The 27,851-nt window shown below is 39.5% G+C and overlaps 1 protein-coding gene across 4 annotated transcripts in view; it reads right to left on the bottom strand.

Moving 5' to 3' along the window:
• Positions 1 to 27,851, bottom strand: part of M1AP (meiosis 1 associated protein) — a 92,443-nt gene that overhangs the window by 28,041 nt on the left and 36,551 nt on the right. For all 4 annotated transcript variants that reach the window (XR_008500528.1, XM_054474763.2, XM_054474765.1 and 1 more), the window contains exon 4: positions 21,051 to 21,219. Coding sequence is in view for 3 of the 4 variants with exons in the window: in XM_054474763.2 (XP_054330738.1) it covers positions 21,051 to 21,219 (169 nt within the window). In the remaining variant the exon portion in view is untranslated. The remainder of the gene's footprint in view (positions 1 to 21,050; positions 21,220 to 27,851) is intronic.

Here is a 27,851-nt window from a genome sequence, read left to right as displayed (position 1 = left end):
CTATTTCCTCCTCATCACTACCTGTTGAGATATTGCCACCCTTGAAGACCGAGTTCAAATGTCACCTCCTTCATGAAGTCTGCCATTATTGTATTCCTTCCATTATTATTGTCCCATAGCTTTTGGTTTACATTTGTAATATAGTTCACATTACATTTTACCTTAGTACTATTGTTATTTGGGAATACGTTTGATCTCTCCCATTTAAATGTAAATTAAAATGTAGGAATTGTTTCTTTTCACTTTTATCCTCCCTATCAGGGCCTTGTATAGAGCTGAAGCTTAGCAAATGCCTGAGTTGAACAGTGACTCCCTCCTCCTCAGCTCTCATTACTTTTTCCTGTAACCCTTGAGCTTCATCTAAGTTAGTCTCCTTGCCACATGACTTCCTTCCTTCCTTAGTGCTTTCATTACTGTCAGCCCATGGCCTGCACCTCTTCCAGAATTCAATTCAGGACTGACTTTGTCCAAGAAGTTATGCTTAACTATATCCTCCCTTATCTAGCTTTAATTGCCATCTCTGGGTATCTGTGGGCTTCATTTGGGCAATATTAATCACACTGCTGATTTATTTTTTTTTTAAAGGATTTTCTTCTCTTTTCCTGAGTTTATGAAAGGTAAGCCTGGAAAGACCAGGGTTTGACTTGAGGCTTAAAAGTTGTTAGCAGCCGGGCATGGTGGCTCATGCCTGTAATCCCAGCACTTTGGGAGGCTGAGGCGGGCAGATCACCCGAGGTCAGGAGTTCGAGACCAGCCTGACCAACATGGAGAAACCCCGTCTCTACTAAAAATACAAAAAAATTAGCCGGGTGTGGTGGTGCATGCCTATAATCCCAGCTACTTGGGAGGCTGAGGCAGGAGAATCGCTTGAACCTGGGAGGTGGAGGTTGTGGTGAGCTGAGATCGTGCCATTGCACTCTAGCCTGGGCAACAAGTTTTTTGAAACTCTGTTTCAAAAAAAAAAAAAAAAAAAAAATTGTTAGCTATGTGATTTTGGGCGAAGTGGAATAGTACAACGTATTTCTTAGTAAAGCACTACAAAGCGAGATGATTATCTATAAATGGCATCCAGTAGGTCCAACAAATATAATTTTCTTCCTTTTCTCTCATCCACAAAATGAACTCTTACAGGATAATAATGTTTTTTTTTTTTTTTTTTTTTTTTTGAGACGGAGTCTCGCTCTGTCCCCCAGGCTGGAGTGCAGTGGTGCAATCTTGGCTCACTGCAAGCTCCACCTCCCAGGTTCATGCCATTCTCCTGCCTCAGCCTCCCGAGTAGCTGGGACTACAGGCGCCTGCTGCCACGCTCGGCTAATTTTTTGTATTTTTAGTAGAGATAGGGTTTCACCGTGTTAGCCAGGATGGTCTCGATCTCCTGACCTCGTGATCCACCTGCCTTGGCCTCCCAAAGTGCTGGGATTACAGGTGTGAGCTACCGCGCCTGGCCATATGTTTTCCTTTTTTAAAGCTTTTTTTCCCTTGGTCACTGCTTTCTACCCCCAACTACCATACATTGAACACCAACAACTAGTACGTATTGTGTTCTTCACAAATACGACTAAATGTGCTAAAGCTGGGGATCGGGGAGGAGACTTCTCAGATGTTGAAAAACAGCTCCCTCACTGGCTGGGGAGCAGGGCACCCATGCACTAGATGAACGGGTCACACCAATAGCATGAAATGGAAAGGTTACAGGAGTGAAACGGTGGCCCTTAGTGTCTGGATAGTTAAAGCAGTGGGGAAGGCCTGGTTCACTGCAGCCCAGGCTGCAGCCAGCATTCACATTGTTTTTGAACTTACCCTGCCCTCCTGTGGCCACAATGGGAAAAAACTAAGAAAGCCAAATGATTAAAGTTTAGGTAATACTTGAAGTAGACCCTCTCAGAAGAAACCTTAAAATAGGGTTATAAAATTAAAGTGTGTTTAAAATAGGAGACTTTAACACACATACGTGCATATACAATGTCTGTATTTCTCTCTTCACATAAAATGTCGAAAGTAGAGGCCCAGGAAAAGGTGCTCTTGCCCAGTCCTCCACATCTTCCCCCGTCCCACAGGGCCCTAACCTCTAGGCTTGACCTGTTCCTTTCCGAATGACATTCATGAGGCCTGTACTTGGGTGTCATGGATGGGCTTCAGACATTCTGAGAACCCCTTGAAATTATATACAATTCATCTGTACATGCATAGATATATTTTGGTGGGGTGGGGGAAGGGGGAAAGCCCCTAGCTTTTATCAGATTCTCAAAAGAGCTCTATGACCCCAAAAAGGTCAAGAACCACTACAGAGACTATAGAGTCACAGTATCTTAGCCTGCCTGGGTCAGTTTACAATTAGCTGTCTGCTCTCTGAATACAGGATAGCTACAGGATGTTAACAACCAGGGTAAGTAATCACAGCAGATAAAGCTTAGTCAGGAACAGCAGTGCAGCATCATCCAACCATTGTCTTTAAATCAACACAACATGAGAATAATCTAACAGCTTACAACGGTGAGGCAGTCAAGCTTGTCTTTCTAAGCTCATTTGCCTCATTTGTGGAAGTGATGCTTGGACCCTAGGAAAAAGGAGAATCCCCTTGAAAAGAGTTGGCAGGGGTGGTGGTAGTGGTTATCAACATTCGAACTCAGTGCAGAGAGGTGAGTGCAGGAATGGACCTAGTGGTGACTATCTTCCTGGAGCCCCAATCTGTAAGAGGGTCAAAACATCACCATAACTGTAATGACATAGAGAAAATTTATATCCCAGAACTCCTCTCAGAGAGAGAACTGTTGTCATTCATTCATTTGCTTAGTCATTCATTTATTTAGTCATTCAAGCACTTATTAGTTTACTGTCTTATGAGCTAGGCACTTACTGGTGTCATCAAGAAGAGAGACAAATTGCCTACTTTCGTGGCTTACATTCTAGTGAGAGAACAGATAACAAGCAAGCAAATAAAACAGAATACAATTTCAGATAATGATAGATACTATGAAGAAAAATAAAGGGGTGTGTGTGTGTGTGTGTGTGTGCGCGTGCACACGTGCATGCATGTGAAGTTTTAGCTTGGCTGGCCAGGGAAGTATTCTTTAAGAAGGTGACAGTTGGGAAGAAACTTGAATGAAGTGAAGTGAGTCATAAAAACATTTGTGTGAAGATTGTTTCTTATAGAGAGACGAGCAAGTTCAAAGGTCTTGAGATGGGAATGAGCTTTTTGTTTTGGGGGATTAGCCAGAAGACTAAAGCAGAATAAAGAAGGAAGTGAGGACTAGCTAATAAGCTGCTGGGGTGAAGGACAAGACCCCCAAAGTGGCACACTCATGTATCAACAGGGGTCACTACACTTGCTTTGAAGAAGGGTGGGTTCCATTATTGCAATTTGGTATTGCTCAGGAAGTGTGCAAGAGTGGGGCAGAGTAAAGCAAGTTCCTTTTTCTTTCTTTTTCTTTGTAGCTCTTAGCTTCTAAACAATTACTGAATTAGCATTTTAAAAATATTTGTTTGAAGGTGTGCCCAAGCTATCAGCTTGTGTGAGGTGCCACATGTCCCAGCCCAGCTTTACCCCTTATGCTTTCCTGTTGTGTGGTGCTGGCAGGCAGTGGGGAAGGAGGGAAGAGGAATCTGGGAGTTCCATGAGCAGAGCTCAAGCAGAGATCCTTCAGCCTGTAGTGGACATGCCTCTTTCCCAGCTCTGGTCAGCTACCCAGGGAATTCTATTGTTAGCAGTTGTCCATTCACCTGCCCTCATCAAGCTAACATAGTCTAAGGCAGGCTGAAAAAAATAATTGACTGTTAACTAAAGAACTAATGGTTCACAATCGATGATTTATATTACGGGTGTCCAATCTTTTGGCTTCCCTGGGTCGCCCTGGAAGAAGAATTGTCTTGGGCCACACATAAAATGCATTAACACTGATGATAGCTGATGAGCTTAAAAACAAATCTTATAATGTTTTAAGAAAGTTTACGAATTTGTGTTGGGTTGCATTCAAAGCTGTCCTGGGCTGCATGTGGCCTGCGGGAAGCAGGTTGGACAACCTTGATTTACATAATTTCTGACTAGGGAATAGTAGGTTCTATTTGGGCTGCTATCACAAAATACCATAAACCAGTGGCTTATAAGCAACAGAAATACATTTCTCACTGTTTTGGAGGCTGGGAAGTCCAAGATCAAGGTGCTGGCAGATTCAATGTCTGGGGAGGACCTGTTTTTGGTTGATAAATGGCCCCTTCTCACTGTGTCCTCATATGGTGGAGGGGGCAAACAAGCTCCTTAGGGAACATTTTATAAAAGCACTAATCCCATTCAGGAGGATTTTGCCCTCCCTCATGACCTAATCCACCATTCAAAGGCCCCACCTCCTAATACTATCTATTTGGTGATTAGGTTTCAAAGATGAATTTTAGGGGGGGTGGGGGCGGGATACAACATTCAGACCATAGCAGACTCCCTTAGCTCTAAGATAGGCCCCAAATACTACAATTTCAAATGTAGTATTTCAGCCTTTAGTAAACAGATGAATTGGGTAAGAAAAAGTTTAGAGAGCAATTATTTTGGCTGGGAGAGTAGCCTTTTTAGAATCTCTTTTTCTTAGGCTTGTGTGTTTCTAAGAGGGCAGAAGTGGGGACTGCCCTATGAGAGAAGCTGCACTGCACCCCTCACCTCTGGAGCCATGGAAATGTTCCCGGATTGCCAATCCCACTTTGAATTGAGTGACTTGCTCTGCCCTGGACAGTCCAGAGAGAAGTTATTGCAGGTACGAGAGAGAAGGGCCCTTGTTAAGGCAGGGTATACCTGCCTCTGGCACCAGCTGTAGCACCTTATCTACCTCTGTACCCACAGCACTAGCACAGTGTTTAGCATACAACAGGGGCTCAGTAAACGTTATATTGAACAGAAGAAACTAGCCAGCCTGGTGCTTACTTTCTCTGTGACCTTGGGCCAGTCACTTCATCTTTTTAAGCTCAATTTCTCCATCCGTAAAGTGGGAATGATAGTAATACCTAGGCTAAGGGTTTACTTGAATATGAAATAATGACACTTGACTCCTGAAAGCAATTTGTGGACTTTAAAGCACCACGCAACTATAAGGGATGATAGAGTATAAAGCCACCTCCCAGCTGTCTATGTAGTAGATATGAACATTTTATTCACTAAAAGCCAGTGCCATTTCTTTTGCTGAAAATTTTCTCTTCAATAAAGATCTAAGTTGTAAGAAAATATATTTTATCTATGGGTCTCTATGACTCCATTTTCATTTTATTGGAAAAATGCAGCTTATATGCAAAAGAGATTGATCACTATTGATTGAAATATTCCAAAGTCTAAAGTATTTTTTGACGTGAGAAACATTAGACTTAGAAGGTATTTTAAAAGTCTTCTTTTTCTACAGAGACTAATACATATATTCTATAAACCAAAAAGCATTTAATGTAAATTGCAATGCAAAATTGAAAAGCTGGGAAGAAATGTTGTCATAGGCACTGTGGTGGGGGAGGGAGCAGGGGAATGGGTTATTTAGGAGAAGTTTGAATTAAGAGGAAAGCAGAGCTAGGAAGGCATTAAATCTTTTGACATGACCCAAGAACCACACCAAACAGTTTTGACTCCTTACACCTAAGGGAACTGAAAGAAAGAGCTGCTTTGAGGTGAAAATAAAAATAAGTGGAGCTATGAAAGAAAAGACTTACTTGGGGGAGCTAAGTAGAGTAAGGAAAAGCTAAAGAAGACCCTCAAATCAAAGAAAGTCCTAAGACATACTCTTATTTTTTTGAGACAGAGTCTCACTCTGTCCTCCAGGATGGAGTGCAGTGGTGCGATCTCAGCTCACTGCAACCTACATCTCCCAGGTTCAAGTGATTGTCTTGCCTCAGCCTCCTGAGTAGCTGGGATTACAGGTGCCCACCACCACGCCTGGCAAACTTTTTATTTTATTTTATTTTATTTTCAGCAGAGAAGGGGTTTCACTATGTTGGCCAGGCTGGTCTCGAACTACTGACCTAAGTGATCCGCCCACCTCAGCCTCCCAAAGTGCTGGGATTACAGGCATGAGTCACTGTGCCCAGCCCTAAGACATATTCTTAAAAAAATTCTAGATAGACTGTATAACAGCTTTGCAACCGACTCTGTGTATACACATGCATTTTTGTAGATCTGGGGGTATATCTTCAGGGTATTAGATTCCTAGAAGTGGGGCTGGTGACTTCTAGGGATAGAAGTAAAACACATATGTAATTTTGTGTTTAAAAATAAACACATGCCACTTCTATTGGTGTCATACTTTTTAACTTTTGCCAATCTAATAGGTAGGAAATAATATTTTGGTATAGTCTTAATTATCATTTCTCTAATTATGGGTGAGGTTGAACATATTTTCACATGTTTAAGGACCATTTAAAAATATTTTTTTGAATTATGTGTTTATGACTTTTTTCCATTTTTCTCTAGTGTTTTTGGTCTTTTTCTTACTCCTCAGTTTTAAAGTGTTCTTTATATATTAGAGATATTAGTCTTTTTTTTCTCCCATGGCATAAATTGCAAATACTTTCTCCTGGTTTTTCAGCTGTCTTTGACATTGTTTATGGTACTTTCTGCCATGCCAAAGATTTTTATTTTCATATATTTAAATAAATAAATCTTTTCTTTATTGTACCTGGATTTTGAGTCATAGTTAGATGACCTTTATCTATGCTGAGATTATAAAGAAATTCACCAATGTTTTCTTTTAATACTTTTAATATTATTATTTACATTTGGATCTCTGGTCCATTTGTAATCTTTTCCAGATGGCTAACCAGTTGTCCCAGCATTACTTTTTGAGCAAGTTAATCTTTGCCTTAGTGATCTGAGATGTCTCCTTTATCCTATGCTAAATTAATATCTATATTCGTGCCTCTTTCTGGACCTTGAATATGTATATAGCTGTGTCCCAATCAATTCTTGCACTGTACTAACTAATGCTCTAGTGCTGGGTATATGATGGGGCTGATTTCAGATAGAGAAGTGGCCAGATTGTCCCCAGATTGGGTAGTGGCAACACAAGTCATTTGCCAAGTAAAGCAGTAGTGTCAAGCATGTTAGCGGATGGGGAATGAGGAGAGAAGAGGTGAGATTTAATCAGAATAACTTCTTTTAAGCAAAAATCTCCTAAAGAGAGACAGTGAGAGATATGATGGAGAATGTGAGCTTATTGAGCTGAAGAGAAGGCAGAAAAGGAGGTAAAAAGAAAGAACCAAATTGAAGAAGAGTAAATAAGGGAATTCCAGTCTGGTTAGGTTCCAGTACCCAACAAACTGATTTTCTTGTAAAAAAAAAAACAGCATAAACTCTGAACAATATTTATTTTATTTTATTTATTATTATTTTTTTTTGAGACAGTCTCATTCTGTCACTCAGGCTGGAGTACAGTGGTGCAATCTTGGCTCACTGCAACTTCTACCTTCCAGACTCAAGTGATTTTCATGCCTCAGCCTCCTGAGTAGCTGGGACTACAGGTATGCACCACTGCATCTGGCTAAGCTTTGGATTTTTAGTAGAGACAGGGTTTCACCATGTTTGCCAGGCTGGTCTTGAACTCCTGGCCTCAAGTGATCTGCCTGCCTCAGCCTCCGAAAGAGCTGGGATTACAGGTGTGAGCCACCGTGCCTGGCCTGAACAATATTTAAAAATCAACTACCTGAAGGCTCTGCAGAATGAACAAAAGTAGACAGACTTTGGAGAGGAGTTGAAACTTGGAGTAACCAAGTAAACCAGCAAGGAATGAGTTCCCCATTTTTTGCACTTTCTAAGAGTGGCTGCAGTCACAATAGTGTGAAGGCAGCTAAAAATTGGAAAGAAAAGCCTTTGTCTTTCACTAGCATTGCCAGGGTAAGGAGTCTGGGGCAACCAGGACCTCCAGAGAGTGAGGAAGAAATCCATGAAAGGAGAGAGCCAGAGCCAGAGTGCCCTAAATTATATGTTTAAACTCAGTCTAGGTAAATAGCTGATTGGACCTTGCACTATACACATATGGGGTGAACTGAAAGCAGCTTATAGTTTAGGCTTAAAGATTGAGACTAAGATCTGAGTCCCTGCTCACTGCAGGAACAACAGGTTGCAGTTTGAGTTTAAAAAAGTTAATTTTCTGAAAAATAAACACTTTTCAGAGCAATATAATAGAATCTAGAGTCTTTATAACACAATGTTCACAAAATACAACCCAAATGTTTTGGCATACTGAGACAGAAAACTATGACTCAGTCTCAAAGGAAAATATAAGTCAACAGATGCAAACCCCAAGATGACAGAGATGTTGGATTTATCAGGCAAGGATTTTAAAGTGGCATAATTAGAATTTGCTCAATGAGGAATAGAAAATATGTTCATAATAAATGAAAAGATAGGACAATACCAACCAACCAAGCAAAAAGTCACAGAGTCTTGGGCTGTGCAGAACAATTTAAAAAGATTTAACATTTGGGTAATTGAAGTCCTAGAAAGAGAGAGAGAAAGAATGAGGCAGAAAAAATATTTAAAAAAAAAAAGGCAGAAAATTTCCCAAGTTGGGTTAAGATGTAAATTTACAGGCAGGGCATGGTGACTCATGCCTGTAATCCTGGCATTTTCAGAGGCCAAGATGGGAGGATTGCCTGAGCCCAGGAGTTTGAGATCAGCCTGGGCAACATGGTGAAACCTCATCTCTACAAAAAAAATTACAAAAATTAGCTGGGTGTGGTAGCACGAGACTGTGGTCTCAGCTACTGGGGAGACTAAAGTGGGAGGATCATCTGAGCCCAGGAGGTAGAGAGCCTGTGGTGAATTGTGATCACGCTATGGCACTCCAGCCTGAGTGACCCAGTGAGACCCTATCTCAAAATAAAAAAGATAATCAATTTTCAGATTCACAAGGCTCAGGGAATCCCAAATAGGATGAATTAGAAGAAATTCACACCTAAACACATCATTATTAAGCTGCTGAATAATAAACATAAGAGAAATTTCTTGAAATTGCTAGAAAAAATGATCCTTTACATACAGGGAAAAATGAGTTAGAGACTGTAACTTTTGATCAGAAACCATGAAAGGCCAGAAGACAGTGGAACAACATCAAGCAATCCTCCCACCTTAGCCTTCCAAGTAGCTGGGACTACAGGTGTGCACCACCACACCTGGCTAATTTTTTGATTTTTTTGTAGATGATGTCTCACTATGCTGCCCAGGCTGGTCTGAAACTCCTGAGCTCAAGCAATCCTCCCCACTTGGCCTCCCACAGTGCTGGGATTACAGGTATAAGCTACCATGGCTGGCCCTCTTAAGTTTTTTAAAATACATGTTTGCTTAAGGGCAAAAACATTTTTTTTTTTTTTTTTTTGAGACAGGGTCTTACTCTGTCACCCAGGCTGGAGTGCAGTGGTGTGATCATGGCTCACTGCAGCCTTGACCTTCCAGGCTCAAGTGATCCTCCTGTCTCGGCCTCCCGAGTAGCTGGGATTATAGGTGCACACTACCATGCCAGGCTAATTTTTGTATTTTTTGTAGAGATGGGGTTTCATCATGTTGCCCAGGCTGGTCTTGAACTCCTGAGCTCAAGTGATCTGCCTGTCTTGGCCTCTCAAGGTGCTGGGATTATAGGCTAAAAGCAAAGATTTCAACACTTTTCTTGTGGAGTTTATGTAGATGTAATACACATGACAGTTATAACATGAAAGATAGTGTATGTGAATGGGAGCAGTAAATGGACTTAATAGCAAGTTTTCTATATTTTACATGAAATGGTACTATATATATTGATTCTGAGTAGGCTGTAAAAGAGTTTTTAAAATACATTTTAATTCCCACGAGATCTTTGCATTTTATGTGAATATTGAAATCCTGAAGTTTCTACATTTTATATTAAATGGTATTATATTGACTCTAAGTAGACTGTAAAAAGTTAGGTATATATAATGTAATCCATAGAGAAACCACAAAAAATGCAAAGATGAATGGCTAAATGACAATAGATAAATTAACATGAAATTGAAAAATATTTAAATAATCCAAAAGAAAGCAGGAAAGCAATGAAGAAAGATGAAAAACAGGACAAACAGAAAATAAAATGGTAGACCTGAGTCCAACTATATGAATATGTATGGTAAATGTTAACGGACTCTACATTCTAAATAAAAGCCAGAGATGATCAGAATAGACATAAAGCAAGACCCAGCTATATGCTGTCTACAAGAGACAGACTTTAAGTATAAAGACATAAATGAGTTGAAAGTAAATGGGTGGGAAAGGATGAACCATAAAAACAGTAAGACAGTGGGGTGCGGTGGCTAACACCTGTTATCCCAGCACTTTGGGAGGCTGAGGCAGGCGGATCACGAGGTCAGGAGATCGAGACCATCCTGGTTAACATGGTGAAACCCTGTCTCTACTAAAAATACAAAAAATTAGCCGGGCGTGGTGGCGGGCACCTGTAGTCCCAGCTACTCAGGAGGCTGAGGCAGGAGAATGGTGTGAACCTGGGAGGCAGAGCTTGCAGTGAGCCGAGATCATGCCACTGCACTCCAGCCTGGGCAACAGAGTGAGACTCCATCTCAAAACAACAACAACAACAACAACAACAACAAACAGTAAGACCCAAGATAAATGAAAACATATACCCACACAAACATTTGTGTACAGACATTCATAGCAGCTTTCTTCACAATAGTCAAAAACTGGAAACAACAGAAATATCCATTAATACATAAATGTTTAAACGAAATATGACACATTCATGCAATATACCACTACTCAGCAATAAAAAGAAAACTCAATACTGATATAAACAACATAGATGAATCTCAAAATCTGAATTAAAAAATATAAACACAAAAGGTGTGTGTACTTTAGGATTCTACTTACACAAAATACAGACTAACCTACAGACAAAAAGCAGATAAGTGGTCTTACCTGGGGCTGGAGGGATGGATGGAGTGTAAAGGGGAAAGAACAATCTTTTTTGAGGATGAGGGAAATGTTCTGTATCTTGATTGTGATGATGATTTGTGGGCATATACATCGGTCAAAATTCACTGAATTGTATACTTCGAATGGATGCAACTTATGGTATGTAAATTGTTCCCCAGTAAAGGAAGGAAAGGAAAAATTTTTTAAATTTCAATTTTTAAATACTTTTAGATTTTCTACTGAACTCAAAAAATTATTTAACTCAAGTTTTAAAGAGAAAAATTTGCTATTTTTCTGAGACCATGGCTTCTGTTAATGAAATAAACAAATGTCTCTCTGTGTTAAAAATCTTTAGGTAATAAATACAACAGTGGTTCTAATTTAGTCTTAATGTCAGAGGGAAATGACTTTAATGCAGTTATCAAAGGCAGACACAATGAACAGCTGTGTTTTCTGGTCTATTTTCTAAGACACTGAAAGGGAGAAAATCAGTATCTGTTCTGACAATTGCACTGAAACATAGAAGAGGCTCCCCACCCCGCCCCCAGCCCTTTTTTTCTGGCATTCTTTAGGAAGCCATGAATCTTTATCTTCTATGTTTGGGTTGTTAACATTTGGTGTTTCCTGAGAACACATATGGAGAAAATACCTTCCCAAAAGAGCTTGACATTGATCCCTGGCAAAGTCTAGGAGGAAATATTAAACAGATGGTTTGTGAGCACTTAGAAAGGGAACCTGATATCCTTGTGTATGACTGAGAGATGTAGGCTAGTTGACAGCATCATTAGGTTGATTTGTAACTGGCTGAATGACTTACATACCCAGTGAGTGCAGACTGCTGTCAACCTGCACAGATGCCCTGTGGATGCCAAAGTTATTGATCTCAGTGGCTAGTTCAGTTTTGGCATATTTATTACTTAGTCATTCTTCACAAAACTATTGTAAAACTTTTATTGTATGCAAATAAATACATGCAATAAAAATGTAAGCTATGAAGCATAACAACAAAAGTAAACACTCACGAATCCTTTATTTAACTTCAGATGTAGAACATCATCAATACTCCTGAGATATCTGCATGCTTTTCCCTAATCTTCTCCAGAAGAAATCTTGCCACGCTGACTTTTATTTTTATCATTTCTTTCTTTTTAAAAGTAGTTCTGTGGCTGGATGAGCTGGCTCACACCTGTAATCCCAGCACTTTGGGAGGCCAAGGTGGACAGATCACTTGAGGTCAGGAGTTCAAGACCAGCCTGGCCAACATGGTGAAACCCTGTCTCTACTCAAAATACAAAAATTAGCCGGGTGTGGTGGCGTGCACCTGTAATCCCAGCTACTTAGGAGGCTGAGGAAGGAGAATGGCTCGAGCCTGGGAGGTGGAGGTTGTGGTGAGCCGAGACTGCGCCACCGCACTTCAGCCTGGGTGACAGAGCGAGACTCCATGTCAATAAATAAATAAATAAATAAATAAAAGTAGTTTTGTTACTTTAAATAACACTTTATCATTTTAGTTTTGAGCTTTATAAATAAGTATCATATAGTATACACCTCTATCTGCTTTTTTCTCAATACTGAAAAGATTCATTCACATTGTTATTTATAGCTGTGGCCCATTCGTTTTCAAAAATGTATGATATTCCACCAAACATTCCTTGTAATATTTATTCTGTATATCAACTTTTTTTTTTTTGAGACAGAGTTTTGCTCTGTCATCCAGGCTGGAGTGCAGTGGTGTGATCTTGATTTATTGCAGCCTTGACCACCCAGGCTCAAGTGATTCTCCTGCCTCAGCCTCCTGAGTAGCTGGGACTACAGGTGCATGCCACCATGCCTGGCTAATTTTGTTTATTTTTTGTAGAGACGAGGTCTCACTATGTTGTTCAGGCTGATCTTGAACTCCTGGGCTCAAGTGATTCTCCTGCCTTGGCCTCCCGAAGTGCTAGGATTATAGGCATGAGCCACCACACCCAGCCATTTTCATGTGTACGTTGATGAACAGAAATTCTTCATTTAATGTAGTTATACTTATCAATCTTTTATTATATGGGCCGGGCACGGTGGCTCATGCCTGTAATCCTAGCACTTTGGTAGGCCAAGGTGGGCGGATCACCTGAGGTCAGGAGTTCGAGATCAACCTGGCCAACATGGTGAAACCCTGTCTCTACTAAAAACATAAAAAATTAGCTGGGCATGGTGATGCACACCTGTAATCCCAGCTAGTTGGAAGGCTGAGGCATGATAATTGCTTGAACCCAGGAGGTGGAGGTTGCAGTGAGCTGAGATCACGTGACTGCAGTCCAGCTTGAGCGACAGAGACTCCGTCAAAAATCTTTTATTTTATGATTAGCAAACTTTATGTCTTATTTAGGAAATGCTTCTTCCTCTTCCCCAACCCTTGTCATGAAAATTTTCTCCTATACTTTTTTTTTAAAGTTTTACATTTTACTTTTCACATTGAAGTCTTTAATCCATCTAAAAACATTATTATAAATGGTGTGAGGTAGGAATATTTTTTCCTATATGGAATATTGATAGTTTCAATATGACTTAATGGCTAAATCCATGCTTTTCACACTGCTCTGCCATGTCAGCCAAGCCACATATCAAGTTTTCATGTGGCTGTTTCTGGACTTCTCTAATCCATTCCAGTTTGGACAATTTGTCTATTCCTATGTAAATGTGACACTATCTTAATTAGAATAGCTTTATAAACCATCTAAACATCTGGTAAGGCAAACCCCTGGCCTTAATATGTATCTTTACTTCTAATATATAGAATATATATATTCTAGAATATATATTCTCTCTCTATATATAATATATAATACACACACACACAGACACACACTCACAAATCAGCTTGTCAAGTTCATCAAAAAACTCTGACAGGATTTTTTTTTTTTTTAAGAGGCGGAGTCTTGCTCTCACCCAGGCTGGAGTGCACTACTGCGATCATAGCTTACTATAACTTTAAACTCCTGAGCTCAGGAGATCCTTCCTCCTCAGCATGCCTAAACTTTTTTTGTAGAGAGAGGGTTTTGTTATATTGCCCAGGCTGGTCTCACACTTCTGAGCCTCTTAAAGTGCTAGGATTACAGGTATGAGCCATCACACCTGGCCCTGAACTGTTGATCTCTATTGTTCTTTTCAACTGAAGCAGTATAGAGAAGAGTTAAGCACGGGGCCATTGGAGGCACACTACTTGGATGTGAATCCTTTTCTATCTCAACTGAAAAACCCTGGGAAAGTTATTACAGACAAGAAAATATGCCTTAGTTTTTTCATCTAGATAAACAAGGATTAAATAAGATAATATGTAGAAACTATTTAGAACAGAAAGTATTTGAACAGTAAGTATTCAATAAAATGTTGCCGTAATTACGATCTAAAAACAAATGTTAGAATATTAAGAGACTGTGGCTTTAGTTCACATATCTTTTCCTCAAGGCTCAGAATTTATTTAAAAACTAAGCTAGCAGCTTTATTCCCATGATTTATGGCTCTTCTATGGGGTTAACATTGGTTGCTAGAATTGGCAGGTTCTCCTCTATCCTAAATTTATGATCAAGATCCAGCATTAGGGATCTGCTCTAGGGTTGTAGGGTTGGCTTATATGTAAAGAGGGCATTTAAGGACAAAGAAAGCATCTGGCTTTCCCTGTGAGAGGTATATCTCTTCTTATCTCTATTTCTTGAACAGACAGTTCCTAGTTCTCCTTCAAGAGGAAAAGAGGAAAGAGGAACAAAATAGAGAATGAACAGAAAAGAAAGGCTATGAGAACTATGGAAAAAGTTTTATAATGTTACATGAAAACAAAAAATTATATACATGAATTATAACTATGTAACATAAACATGAGTGAACAACTGAGCAGCAACGTGAAAAAATAAAAGTGCAATGGGGTGGTGAAATGAGAAATTTTACATTAAAAATTATAGACTTATATTCTTAATAAATACAAATTATTAGAGCTTGAAATTTTCTCAGTAAAAGGCACATATAAGAAGGACTTCTACTACTATTAATATCAGTAGATGACATTTATTTGTTTGTGCCAGGCATTGTTATAAGTGCTTTCTTTCCATGCAAGTTGTATTTAATCATCACAAAAACCCCATAAAGTAGCTATTATTTTACAAATGAGCTTTATAAAATAAGCTATTTTATAAAGCCCTATTTTATAAATGAGAAATTTGTGGAATAAAGAGTTAAATTAACTTGTTCAAGGTTACGTAGTTCTAGACTAAAATGTAACAACCCAAAAGGATAGTTAAATAAATGATGATTAATTCATACATTGGAATACTTCATGGCTATGAAAAGGAAGGTGTTAGATCTCTATGTGCCAATACAGAAAAAATCCTAGATAAATAGCTAAATGAAAAAAAAGCAGAGCAGTTGGTATGGTATAGTCTCATTTTTTGTCAAAGTAAATAATATCAATAATAATGTTACATGTATATCAGTAAACATGCATGTGTAAGGAGGGCAATTCAGTAGAATGTGTCCTACAATGTTGATGGTAGTTATCTCTGGAGGCTGGAATTTGGGGTCATTTTGAACTGTCTCTATTATGTCTCTATAATGTTTGCATTTGTATAATGCATAATAAAAAATTTTAAAATAGCCAGGCAAAAGCTACTACAAACAGCACTGGACAGGATCTTTCAGCAAAATTTTAAGATAAAGAATAAAATGAAAAAGACCAGGAACAAATTAAAGGAAGTCCCATTTATACAGTTATAAGAAAATATATAATAGACTATATGGTTAAAATTTATAGAAAACCTTAACTAATGTGAATGTAATTTAAAGTTAACCTTTTCATATTAGATCCTGTTAAAGAACTTTCTAAAATGTGAGTCTACTTTCTTAATTTCTAAATTCATTCTTTTTCGATGATCTTGGATCTTGCAGGGTCCTTAAGTCATTTTTGTGATAATTAGCTCTCACTGTGCAGAACTGTACTAAAGTAGGCAGCATTTAGATTGATCAAAGGACACATTCTCATAGTTATTTTATAAATGAATCTGCAATATCAACATTTGCTTTTGACGTATTTCTCTCTGAAAAGTGGAATATAGATAATTTGTATTTAATTGATGATCATGGCTATTGGAGTAAAAGAATTATAACTAGATTTAAGAAGTGTTTGAATCAATTCATGATATTCATGAGTTATCGAGGGAAGCTATGGCTGTTTGGGACATATCCCTAACTATTTTAGTTGATGTCACAGAGGTTGACCCCAATCACTCACAAATCATTTGTTTTTTTTTTCAATCACTCATTTGTTTTGTCAAGAAACATTTATTGAGAATCTACTGTGTGCCAGGTGGAGTGATAATCGTTAGTGATAGAAAGATATATAAGACACAGTCTTAGTTCCAGGTAACTGACAGTTCACTTGAGACCTGGCCATTAAAAACAAATCTCAGAAATATAACAAACCATCCATATACAAAAAATTTTCAAAAATATTAATAATAAGTATAGCTAACTTTTATAGAGCACTTACATGATCTCGTTTAATTCCCACAACTACTGCATGGAGTAGGAATTAATAACTAAGGCTTAGTGAGGCTAAATACCTTGCCTAAAGTTGCATAGCTAGAAAGTTATAGAAACTGCAGTTTAGACTTCGGCAACCTAATTTTGGAGCACACATCCTTCTGAGAATGAGAGAAGCTGCTGTTGCTAATGTCTTGATAACAACACCAAGATGAAGTAAAACACTAAGGGAATAAAACAATTAATTATGAGGAAAGCACAGGCAAACTAGGAAGATTTTGAGCAATGAGTCATATACACTTAACCCACAAAGAGGAATTACAAGCAATTTATGGAAGGATGCATTATTCAGAAGCAAATGGGAAGTTATTGGAAGAGTCATAAGCACTGACACAGGTAGAAAGCTGCTTTCCTGCATTTAAAAGCTCTTCTATACAATGCTAGCCACTAACTATTCTAAAGAAAGGCATCAGGCAGCCTTAGTGTACTCTTAAGCTCTATGCAATTAGAGACATAACAAGTTCTTTCTGGTGACAGTCGCAGAAGGCAGAAAAGAACATAGTCTATGCCTGATCTGTCACTGACCAAAGAGAGAGAAAAAGAGCTTCTCTCCCACAGATTCATTTTAAGAACCCAATGAGAAGGGCTCTGACTGGTGGCCTAGAAAACTATGATTGCCTCAACCTGGGTCATGACCCATTCTGTGACCAGGAAGGTGGAGGTGTTACCAGAGAAAGGGAATATAGAGGATGCTAGGCAGACCAAGAGTAGCCTCCATGGGTATCAAAGTCACTGATTCACTCAACAAATATATACTGATAATGTAGGATATACACCAGGACACAGAAATGAGTAAGACAAGTTTCTAATGCCAAGGTGCTTACAGTTTAATGCAGAGGGAAAAGATATCAAGTAGTTTACAATTTAGGTGAGAAGACACAATTATTGCACAATAAAGCAATGGTGAACGATTCTACATGCTATATAATTAAGTGCTAAATTTCGTGGTAGAGACCACAAGTGATGTGGTTGTTCTAAGAAGAGGAAAACCAATACAGTAGTAATGAACCTGAATTAGGATTTAAGGAATGAGTAGGGTTTGGCTGGAAGAGAATAGAGGAAGGAATTCGGAGAGAAGAAGAGGGAATTCAGAGGAAAAGACTGCTATGAGTACAGGGATGGAGACAGAAAGGACAGTCAGTGAAGAGACAGGAGGGCACACAGTGAGAGCTCACAAATCACACGGCTAAGGCTGGTTGCCTTCCCTCCCCTGCCAGAACAATGTCAGTGGCTGCGTGATGCTGGAAGGATCCACATGTGTCAGAATCTGACAGGAACCACACCCTTAGTTACCAACTCTCCCTCCTACCTAATTAGAGGGAGGTGAGATGGGAGGGGGAGGAAGAGTGAAGTCATCTGCATGCGACCAGAAAGAGATAGATGGTATCAGAACAGTGGCCACTTCCACGTATGCACAACCATGGAAAAGGCCAGTACAGCCCAAAAGGACTGCAGGAGGGTGAACTGTAACTTGAATGTTGGATGAATTAAAACTGGTCCAAAAGCCCTTGAACTCCATAATTTGGAGATCTCTACTTGACTTCCTGACTAAAATATTTTCATACATTTCCACTGCCTTAGAATGAAATCCAAATGTTTTAGCACGGCATAGGTGGCCATTTCCATCTAACCCTTGCCTACCTTTATGCCTCACTCCCACCTCTGCCTGACAGGCTCTGGTGTAGGGAAGCATGGGCATTTCTCAAAAGTTGGGTATATCTTGCTTTTCATGTCTCTGGGTCTCCTTTTTGAGTGGCCCTTTTCCTTTTCCTCTGCTTAGCTAATTCCTACTGTCTTCCAAGACAGTGGTCCCCAAACTTTTTGGCATGACGGGCTGGTTTCATGGAAGACAATTTTTCCACAGACGGGTGGGTGGAATGGTTTTGGGATGAAACTGTTCCACCTCTGCTCATCAGGGATTAATTAGATTCTCATATAAGGAGTGCACAATCTAGACCCCTCACATGCACAGTTCACAATAGGGTTTGCTCTCCTATAAGGATCTAATGCCACAGCTGATCTGACAGGAGGTGGAGCTCAGGCAGTAATGCTCACTTGCCACCACCCTTCCCTCCCCTCCTGCCGTGTGACCACCAGTTCCTAACAGGCCACGGATGGTACCAGTCCATGGCCCGGGGGTTGGAGACCCCTGCTCTAAGACACAGTTTGAATATTTCTTCTTTTGGGAAGTGTAGGATTGTGGGTAACTCAGATTTACTTATTTGTGCTTATTTGCATTTTTAATTTGTTTGTAATAAACATGAATATTTTTCAGTACGTAAATATCAAGGAAAATGTCATTAAGGTACAGAGTGACTGGAACAAGGGGAAAGACCACTACGTAGGACCACTCCATACTTTCTCTCCAAAAAAATCCTAGGAGGTAATTCAAGAATAAAAGTCTGGCCAGGCATGGTAGCTCACACCTGTAATCCCAGCACTTTGGGAGGCCGAGGCGGGTGGATCACCTAAGGTCAGTTCGAGACCAGCCTGGCCAACATGGTGAAAGAACGTCAAAACTAGACTTTTTTTTCCCCATGGGGTTAGCAAAAATAAAAAAAACAAACAAGGATAATTCCTACTAGGAAAGTCTTATTTACTATTGGTGGAAGTATGAATTGGTATGATATTTTTGGAGAGTTTTTTGGCAATAACTGTCAAAAATGCATATATTGTTTTACCTCCTAGTAACTTTATTTCTAGGAATTTATTCCACAGAAAACATCCTCACAAATGCACAGTTATACACATAAACAGGAAAGGCTACATAATTTGTGGGCTCAGAGCAAAATGAAAATGCAGAGCCCTTTGTTCAAAAAGCAGGAAAATACTGCCATCAACAATACTAAAACAGAAAACTTCTTCCTTTTCCTTTTTTCCATAGTCTCTTTCTTAAGATGTCATTGTGTGTATGTGTGTGTGGGTGTTGTTTTTTAATTGTGGTAAGAACACCATGCATGAGATCTAAGCTTTTATCACATTTTTACATGTACGTAGTACGGTATTGTTATGTCTAGGTATAATGTTGTATAGCAGATATCTAGAACTTATTCATCTTTTTCATCATGACATGCTTTTTAAAAGTTTGCTGCTGGGCGCGGTGGCTCACACCTGTAATCCCAGCACTTTGGGAGGCTGAGGCGGGCGGATCACGAGGTCAGGAGATGGAGACCATCCTGGCTAACACAGTGAAACCCCGTCTCTACTAAAAATACAAAAAAAAAATTAGCCGGGCGTTGTGGCGGGTGCCTGTAATCCCAGCTACTCAGGAGGCTGAGGCAGGAGAACGTCATGAACCCGGGAGGCGGAGCTTGCAGTGAGCCGAGATCGCGCCACTGCACTCCAGCCTGGGCAACAGAGCGAGACTCCATCTCAAAAAAAAAAAAAAAATTTGCTATTAATGTCACACTTCCTCAGGCGGCACCAGATACTTGCCAAGCAAGTGCAGACCCTCAAAGATGCCTGGGCAACTCAACACAAAAGGAATGTGTGCTGGACCTTGACGCAGGTGTCCAGGCTTCTGCCCACCGGGGGGAACAAAGGCCAGCAGAGGTCACTGGATGGCTGGTAAGCTGGCAAATGAGTGAGGTCTCCACTATGGAGTGGTGGGAAGGAAGCAGGAGCAGGGCATGTGTGAGCCAAGGCTCAAAACTCCTGGTGTATGCTCCACTGTTCCATCAAACTGCACAAATTCAAAGATAAAATTATTAAGAATTTTAAGACAGAAGCCACAGGGCATTAAATCTCAAGCATGGGGGCCTTTCTGTACTTAGGACCCTATGTGACTCCCCTGGTCATTAGCCCATGAAGCCAGCCCTGCATATGAGTCTGTTCATACAGCACTGTTTATAATACTAAAATGTAATAAACCAAATTGTTTACATTAGTGATTAAACCAATAAATTATGGTAAAACAACACAATAAAAAACCAGGTGGCCATTAAAAAACGAGTCTGATCTATAAACACTGACACAGCTGTCCAACACACATGAACAAAGAAGGTTTCAGTAAATTAGTTGTGTATGTGTATATATGCATCTATAAAATATTAAGAGTGTTAATTAAAATATTAAGAGTGTGTGTGTGTGCATATATATGTATATATATATACATATATATATACACACACATATATATATATATAAAAGAATGTTAGAAGGGATAGCCCAATTCCTTCAAAGTAATTAGGGGAGAAAGGAATTTTTACTTTTTATACCCATAAAATTTTAGTTTTCATTATTAGGATATACTGTTTCTGAAATAAAATGATTATTAAAAAATTCAACTCCAACATCTAGAAACATCTGCCTGAACCTCAATGAAATCTGCTGGCTTCTTTTATCATTTAAGAACACAAAAAGACCATGGAAAATAATCTTTCTGACTTGTAAAAGACTGCTCATTAAAATTCTTTTTTTAAAAATTTTATTATTATTATATTTTAAGTTTTAGGGTACATGTGCACAATGTGCAGGTTTGTTACATATGTATACATGTGCCATGTTGGTGTGCTGCACCCATTAACTCGTCATTTTCATTAAAATTCTTACAATTCTTTTTACCTTGTTAAAAAATTCTTACCATCATTGCTGGGATCCTCAACAGGAGACGCTGAGTCCACGTGCTCTAGGATTCCCTTTGTGACCTCAACGACCTGAAGCCTCCTGACTCTGGCTAGGTCTGTATCTTTCAACCCTTCCTCCAATTGTTTGACCACCTCTTTTCCAGGCCGAGAAGTCAGAATAGTAATCTGAAAATAAATCCAAGAATCAATGTGTCTATTCTCCCTGATGTACAGAGTGAGGAACATAACAGTTCCTACCCGGAGGACAAATACAGCATAAGTCTGTGGTGGTGGCTATTATGTTTAGTGCAAAAAGGATTTGGCTGTAACTTAAAATCAAATTTTATATGACAGATTCTTTTGGGACAGGTTATCACAGGACCTTTCCAATCAGGCTGAGCTGACCCTAGAAAGTGACTGGTGAAACCATATGTATGTTTTAGTCTTTTTTTTTTTTTTGAGACGGAGTCTTGCTCTGTTGCCCAGGCTGAAGTGCAGTGGCACAATCCCAGCTCACCGCAAGCTCCGCCTCCCAGGTTCACGCCATTCTCCTGCCTCAGCCTCCCGAGCAGCTGGGACTACAGGTGCCCGCCACCATGCCCGGCTAATTTTTTGTATTTTTAGTAGAGACGGGGTTTCACCGTGTTAGCCAGGATAGTCTCGATCTCCTGACCTTGTGATCCACCCACCTCGGCCTCCCAAAGTGCTGGGATTATAGGCTTGAGCCACCGCGCCCGGCCATGTTTTAGTCTTTTGACTGCTTGAGCCACTAGGAGCATCTCATGGCTCAAAATACTTAGATTTTACAAGGTAACAAAGGAAATAAGATTCTTAAATTTTACACACTAAATGTATACCAAATATTAGAGTGCCTATATGCTCCTTCCTCTCTCAGTGATGCTTCCATCTCACATTTTCAGACTGATTTATCTCCTTGCTGGATCCACTTGAGCTATTTCTTTTGCTCTTTCGACTGTAAAATGTACTTATCCTTGACCAATATATCTCACCTGAAGGAATATACAGGTGTCTGTATATAATTTGAATGTTTTAGTGTACCTGAATGAACACAGTATATATATATACATATATATATATATATATATATTTTTTTTTAAAGACAGAGTCTTGCTCTGTCGCCCAGGTTGGAGTGCAATGGCGCAATCTTGGCTCACTGCAACCTCCGCCTTCTGGGGTCAAGTGATTCTCCTGCCTCAGCCTCCTGGATAGCTGGGATTACAGGCACGTGCCACCACACCCGGGTAATTTTTTTTGTATTTTTAGTAGAGACGGGGTTTCACCATGTTGGTCAGGCTGGTCTCGAACTCCTGACCTCGTGATCCGCCCGCCTCAGCCTCCCAAAGTGCTGGGATTACAGGCGTGAGCCACCATGACTGGCCACTGTATGTTATTATTAGCAGTTTCCTCTTGAACTTGTAAACACTGGATGGTAATCATTAAACATATGCAGTTCTCATTTGTACTTAGATGTTTTTGATCCATGAAGAGGGATGTAGATTAAAGCACTATTTTTATTATTATTATTATTTTAAAAGACATTATTTTTTAGGGAAGTTTTAGATTCACAGCAAAATTGAAAGGAAGGTACAGAGATAGCCCATATACCCCTTGTCCCACATATACATGGCCTCCCTCATTATCAGTATCTTTCACCAAAGTCGTTGCAATTCATGAACCTATATTGACACATCATAATCACCCAAAGTCCACAGATTACATTAGGGTTGACTCTTGGTGTAGTACATTCTATGAGTCTAGACAAATGCATAATGACATGTACCCATTAGTGTAATAAATATCATATTGAGCCTTTTCACCACCCTAAGAATCCTCTCTGCTCTATCTATTCATCCCTCCTCCTCCTCAACCCCTGGCAACCATTCATCTTTTTACTATATCACCATAGTTTTGCCTTTTCCAGAATGTCATATAGTTGGGGATATATATGCAGCCTTTTCAGACTGGCTTCTTTCACTTAGTAATATGCATTTAAGGTCCCTCCATATCTTTTTGTGGCTTGATAGCTCATTTCTTTTTAGTGCTGAATAATATTCCATTGTCTGGATGAATCATAGTTTATTTATCCACTCATCTGCTGAAGGACATCTTGGTTGCTTCCAAGTTTTGGCAGTTAGGAATAAAGCTGCCATAAATACCCGTGTGTGGATTTTTGTGTAGATAGGTTTTCAACTCCTCTGGGTAAATACCAAGAAGCGTGATTTCTGGATGATATGGTAAATGTACGTTTAGTTTTGTAAGAAACCATCAAACTATCTTTCAAAGTGGCTGTGCCATTCTACATTCCCATCAGCAATGAATGAGAGTTCCTGTTCCTCCACATCCTCACCAGCATTTGGTGTTGTCAGTGTTCTGGAATTTAGCCATTTTAATAGGTATGTGGTGGTATTTCATTGTTGTTTTAATTTGCATTTCCCTGATGACATGTGATGTGGAGCATCTTTTCATGTTTGTTTACCATTTGTGTACTTTCTTTGGTGAGGTGTCTGATAAGATCTTTGGTCCATTTTTTAAAGTTTTATTTTGTTTTTAATTGACACATAATAATTGTACACATTTACGGGTACAGTGTGATGTTTTGATACATTTATACATTGTATAATGATCAAATCAGGGTAATTAGCATATCTATCACTTCAAACACTTCTCATTTCTTTGTGATGAGAACATTCAAAATCCTCTCTGCTATTTTGAAATATACATTACTGTTAACTATAATCATGCTATTGTACAATAGAACACCAGAACTTATTCCTCCTATCTAATTGTAACTTTGCACCATTGGCCAACCTCTCCTCATGCACCCTTCCCCTCTACTATCCTCAGCCTCTGATAACCACTATTCAACTCTGTACTTCTATGAGATCAACATTCTTAGATTCCACAAATGAGTGAGATCATGCAGTACTTGTCCTTCTGTGCCTGGCTTATTTCACTTAATATAATGTTCTCTAGACTAATCCATGTTGTCACAAACAACAGGCTTTTATTCTTTTTTATGAAGGAATGGTATTCCAATGTGTATAAATACCACATTTTAAAAATCCATTTATCCATTGATAGACACTCAGGTTGATTCCATATCTTGGCTATTGTGCACAGTGCTGCAATAAACCTGGGAGTGAAGATATCTCTCCAACACACTGAGTTCATTTCCTTTGGGTATATACCCAGTAGTGGGATTGTTGGATTATATGGTAGCTCTGCTTTTAATTTTTTGAGGAACCTTCATATTGTTCTCCATAGTGGCTGTACTAATTTGCATTCTTACCAACAATGTAAGGAGGGTCCCCCTTTTCCACCTCCTCACCAATATTTGTTATTTTTTAAAATCTTTTATATAGTAGCCATTCTAACAGGGGTGAGGTAATATTTTATTGTGGGTTTGATTTGCATTTCTCTGATTAGTGATGTTGAGCATTTTTTCACCTGCCTGTGGCCATTTGTATGTCTTCTTTTGAGAAATGTTTATTTAGCTCTTTCAGATTATTCATTTTTTCCTTATTGAGTTGTTTGAGTTCCTTATATATTCCGGATATGAATCCCTTGTCAGATGCATAGTTTACAAGTATTTTCTTCCATTCTGTAGGCTCTTACTTCACTCTATTTTTTTTTTTGAGACAGGGTCTCACTCTGTTGCCCAGGTTGGAGTGCAGTGGTGCAACCATGGCTCACTGCAGCCTTGACCTCCTAGGTTCAAGTGATCCTCCTGCCTCAGCCTCCCATGTAGCTGAAACCACAGATGTATGCCACCATGCCTGGCTTATTTTTTTTTGTAGAGATGGGGGCCTCACCATGTTGACCAGGCTGGTCTGGAACTCCTAGACGCAAGTGATCCTGCTGCCTTGGCTTTCCAAAGTGCTGGAATTACAGGTGTGAGCCACTGTACCTGGCCCACTTCATTCTTTTGATTGTTTCCTTTGGTGTGCAAAAGCTTTTTGGTTTGATAAAATTCCATTTGCCCATTTTTGCTTTTGTTGCCTGTGCTTTTGAGGTCTTATTAAAAAAAAATTCTTGCCCAGACCAATGTCATGAATTGTTTCCCTTATTTTAAGAGTTAGGGTCTTGCTCTGTTGCCCAGGCTGGAATGCAGGGGTATGATCATAGTTCACTGCAATCTTGAATTCCTGGGCTCAAGGGATCCTCTTGCCTTAGCCTCCTGGGTAGTTGGAACTACAAGCATGCACCACCACTCTCAGCTAGTTTTTCCAAAAAGTTTTTTTTTTGTAGTGGCAGGGTCTCACTATGTTGTCCAGGCTAGTCTTGAACTCCTGACCTCAAGTGATCCTCTTACCTCGGCTCCCAAAGTGCTGGGATTACAGGCGTGAGCTACTGCACCCGGTACTTGTTCCAGATTTTAGAGGAAAAGCTTTCAACTTTTCCTCATTCAGTATGAGTTAGCTGTGGGTTTGTCATGTATGGTCTTCATTGTGTTGAGGTATGCTCTTTCTGTACCTATTTTGTTAAGAGTTTTTATCATGAAGTGATGTTGAATTTTATTGAATGCTTTTTCTTCATCCATGAAGATGGTTTATGTCCTTCATTCTGTTAATGTGACGTGTCATGTTTATCGATTTGCATATGTTGAACCATCATTGCACCCCTGGGACAAATCCCTCTTGATTATGGTAAATGATCTTTTTGATGTGCTATTGGATTTGGTTTGCAAATATTTTAAGGGTTTTTGCATCTATGTTCATCAGAGATATTGGCCTATAGTTTTCTTTTTTATTGTTGTGCCCTTGTCTGATTTTGATATCAGGGTAATGCTGGCCTTGTAGAATGAGTCTGGAAGAATTCTCTCCACTTCAAGTTTGTAGAGTAGTTGAGAAAAATTGCTATTAGTTCTTCTTTAAATGTTTGGTAGAATTCAGCAGTGAATCTAAGAGGTCTGAGGCTTTTCTTCAACGGAAGACTTTTTATTACTGATTCAATCTCATTACTCACTGTTGGTCTGTTTAGGCTTTCTATTTTTTCATGATTCAATCTTAGCAGATTGTGTATATACAGGAATGTATCCATTTCTTTTAAGTTTTCCAATTTGTTGGCATATAGTTCTTCATAATAGTCTATAATAATCCTTTGTATTTTGTGGTATCAGTTGTAATGTCTCCTTTTTAATCTCTGATTTATTTGAGTCATCTCTCTTTTTTTCTTAGTCTAGCTAAAAGTTTGTGATTTTGTTTATCCTTTCAAAAAAAAACAGTTCTTTCTAGCTCAAGACCAGCCTGACCAACATGAAGAAACCCCATCTCTACTAAAAATACGAAATTAGTCAAGCGTGGTGGTGCATGCCTGTAATCCCAGCTACTCGGGAAGCTGAGGCAGGAGAATTGCTTGAACATGGGAGGTGGAGGTTGTGGTGAGCAGAGATTGTGCCATTGCACTCCAGCCTGGGCAACAAGAGCGAAACTCCATCTCAAAACAAACAAACAAAAAACAGACAGTAAAACAACAACAAAAAAACCAGTTCTTTTTTTTTTTGAGACGAAGTCTCACTCTGTCGCCCGGGCTGGAGTGCAGTGGCGCGATCTTGGCTCACTGCAAGCTCCGCCTCCCGGGTTCACACCATTCTCCTGCCTCAGCCTCCCGAGTACCTGGGACTACAGGCGCCCGCCACCATGCCCGGCTAATTTTTTGTATTTTTCAGTAGAGATGGGGTTTCACCATGTCTGGGATGGTCTCGATCGCCTGACCTCATGATCCACCCGCCTGGGCCTCCCAAAGTGCTGGGATTACAGGCATGAGCCACCGCGCCCGGCCACCAGTTCTTTTTTAATTGAACTTTTATGTTTTTGTTTGTTTTTAAGAGACAAGGTCTTGCTCTGTCACCCAGGCTGCAGTGCAGTGGTGTGATCACAGCTCACTACAGCCTCAAACTCCTGGGCTCAAGCAATCTTTCCACCTCGGCCTCCCAAGTAGCTAGGACTACAGGTGTGTGCACCACACCTGGGTAATTTAAAAAATTTTTTGTAGAGATGGGATCTCACTACGTTGCCCAGGCCAGTCTCAAACTCCTGGCCTCAAGCGATCCTCCTGCCTTAGCTTCCCAAAGTGTTGTACTATTTTAAGTCTCTGTTTCTTTTATTTTTATTCTGATCATTACTATTTTTTTCCTTCTACTAATTTTGGGTTTAGTCTATTCTTGTTCTTCTAGTTCCTTGAGGTGCAATGTTAGGTTGTTTATTTGATATCTTTCTTTTTTGATGTAGGCATTTACTGCTATAAACTTCCCTCTTTTGCTGTATCTCATAGGTTTTGGTATATTGTGTATCCATTTTCATTTGACTCAAGAAGATTTTAAACTTCATTTTTAATTTCTCCATTGACCCATTGGTTGTTCAGGAGCTCGTGGTTTAACGGTGTTCTCTGAGCTTCCTGGATCTGTGGTTTGGTGTCTGACTTTAAGAAATTCTCAGTCATTATTGTTCAAATGTTTCTTCTGTTTCTTTCTTTCTTTTCCTTCTGGTATTCCCGTTACATGTAAGTCATACCTTTTGTAGTTGTCCCACAGTTCTTGAATATTCTGCTCTGGGTTTTTTTTTCCAGTTTTTTTTTTCTCTTTGCTTTTTCAGATTTGAACATTTCTATTGATACATCCTCAAGCTCAAAGATTCTTTCTTCAGCCATAAGTCTACGAATAAGCCCATCAAAGACATTCTTCATATTTATTACAATGTTTTTGATCTCTAGCACCTTTTTTTATTCTTTCTTAGGATTTCCATCTTTCTGCTTACATTGCCCATATGTTGTTTCATTCCGTCTACTTTATCCATTAG

Source organism: Pongo pygmaeus, chromosome 12, assembly GCF_028885625.2.
Source record: "Pongo pygmaeus isolate AG05252 chromosome 12, NHGRI_mPonPyg2-v2.0_pri, whole genome shotgun sequence".
Lineage (NCBI taxonomy): Eukaryota > Metazoa > Chordata > Mammalia > Primates > Hominidae > Pongo > Pongo pygmaeus.
The sequence above is the reverse complement of the archived record's forward strand: the minus strand, read 5'-3'. Positions and strand labels throughout refer to the sequence as shown.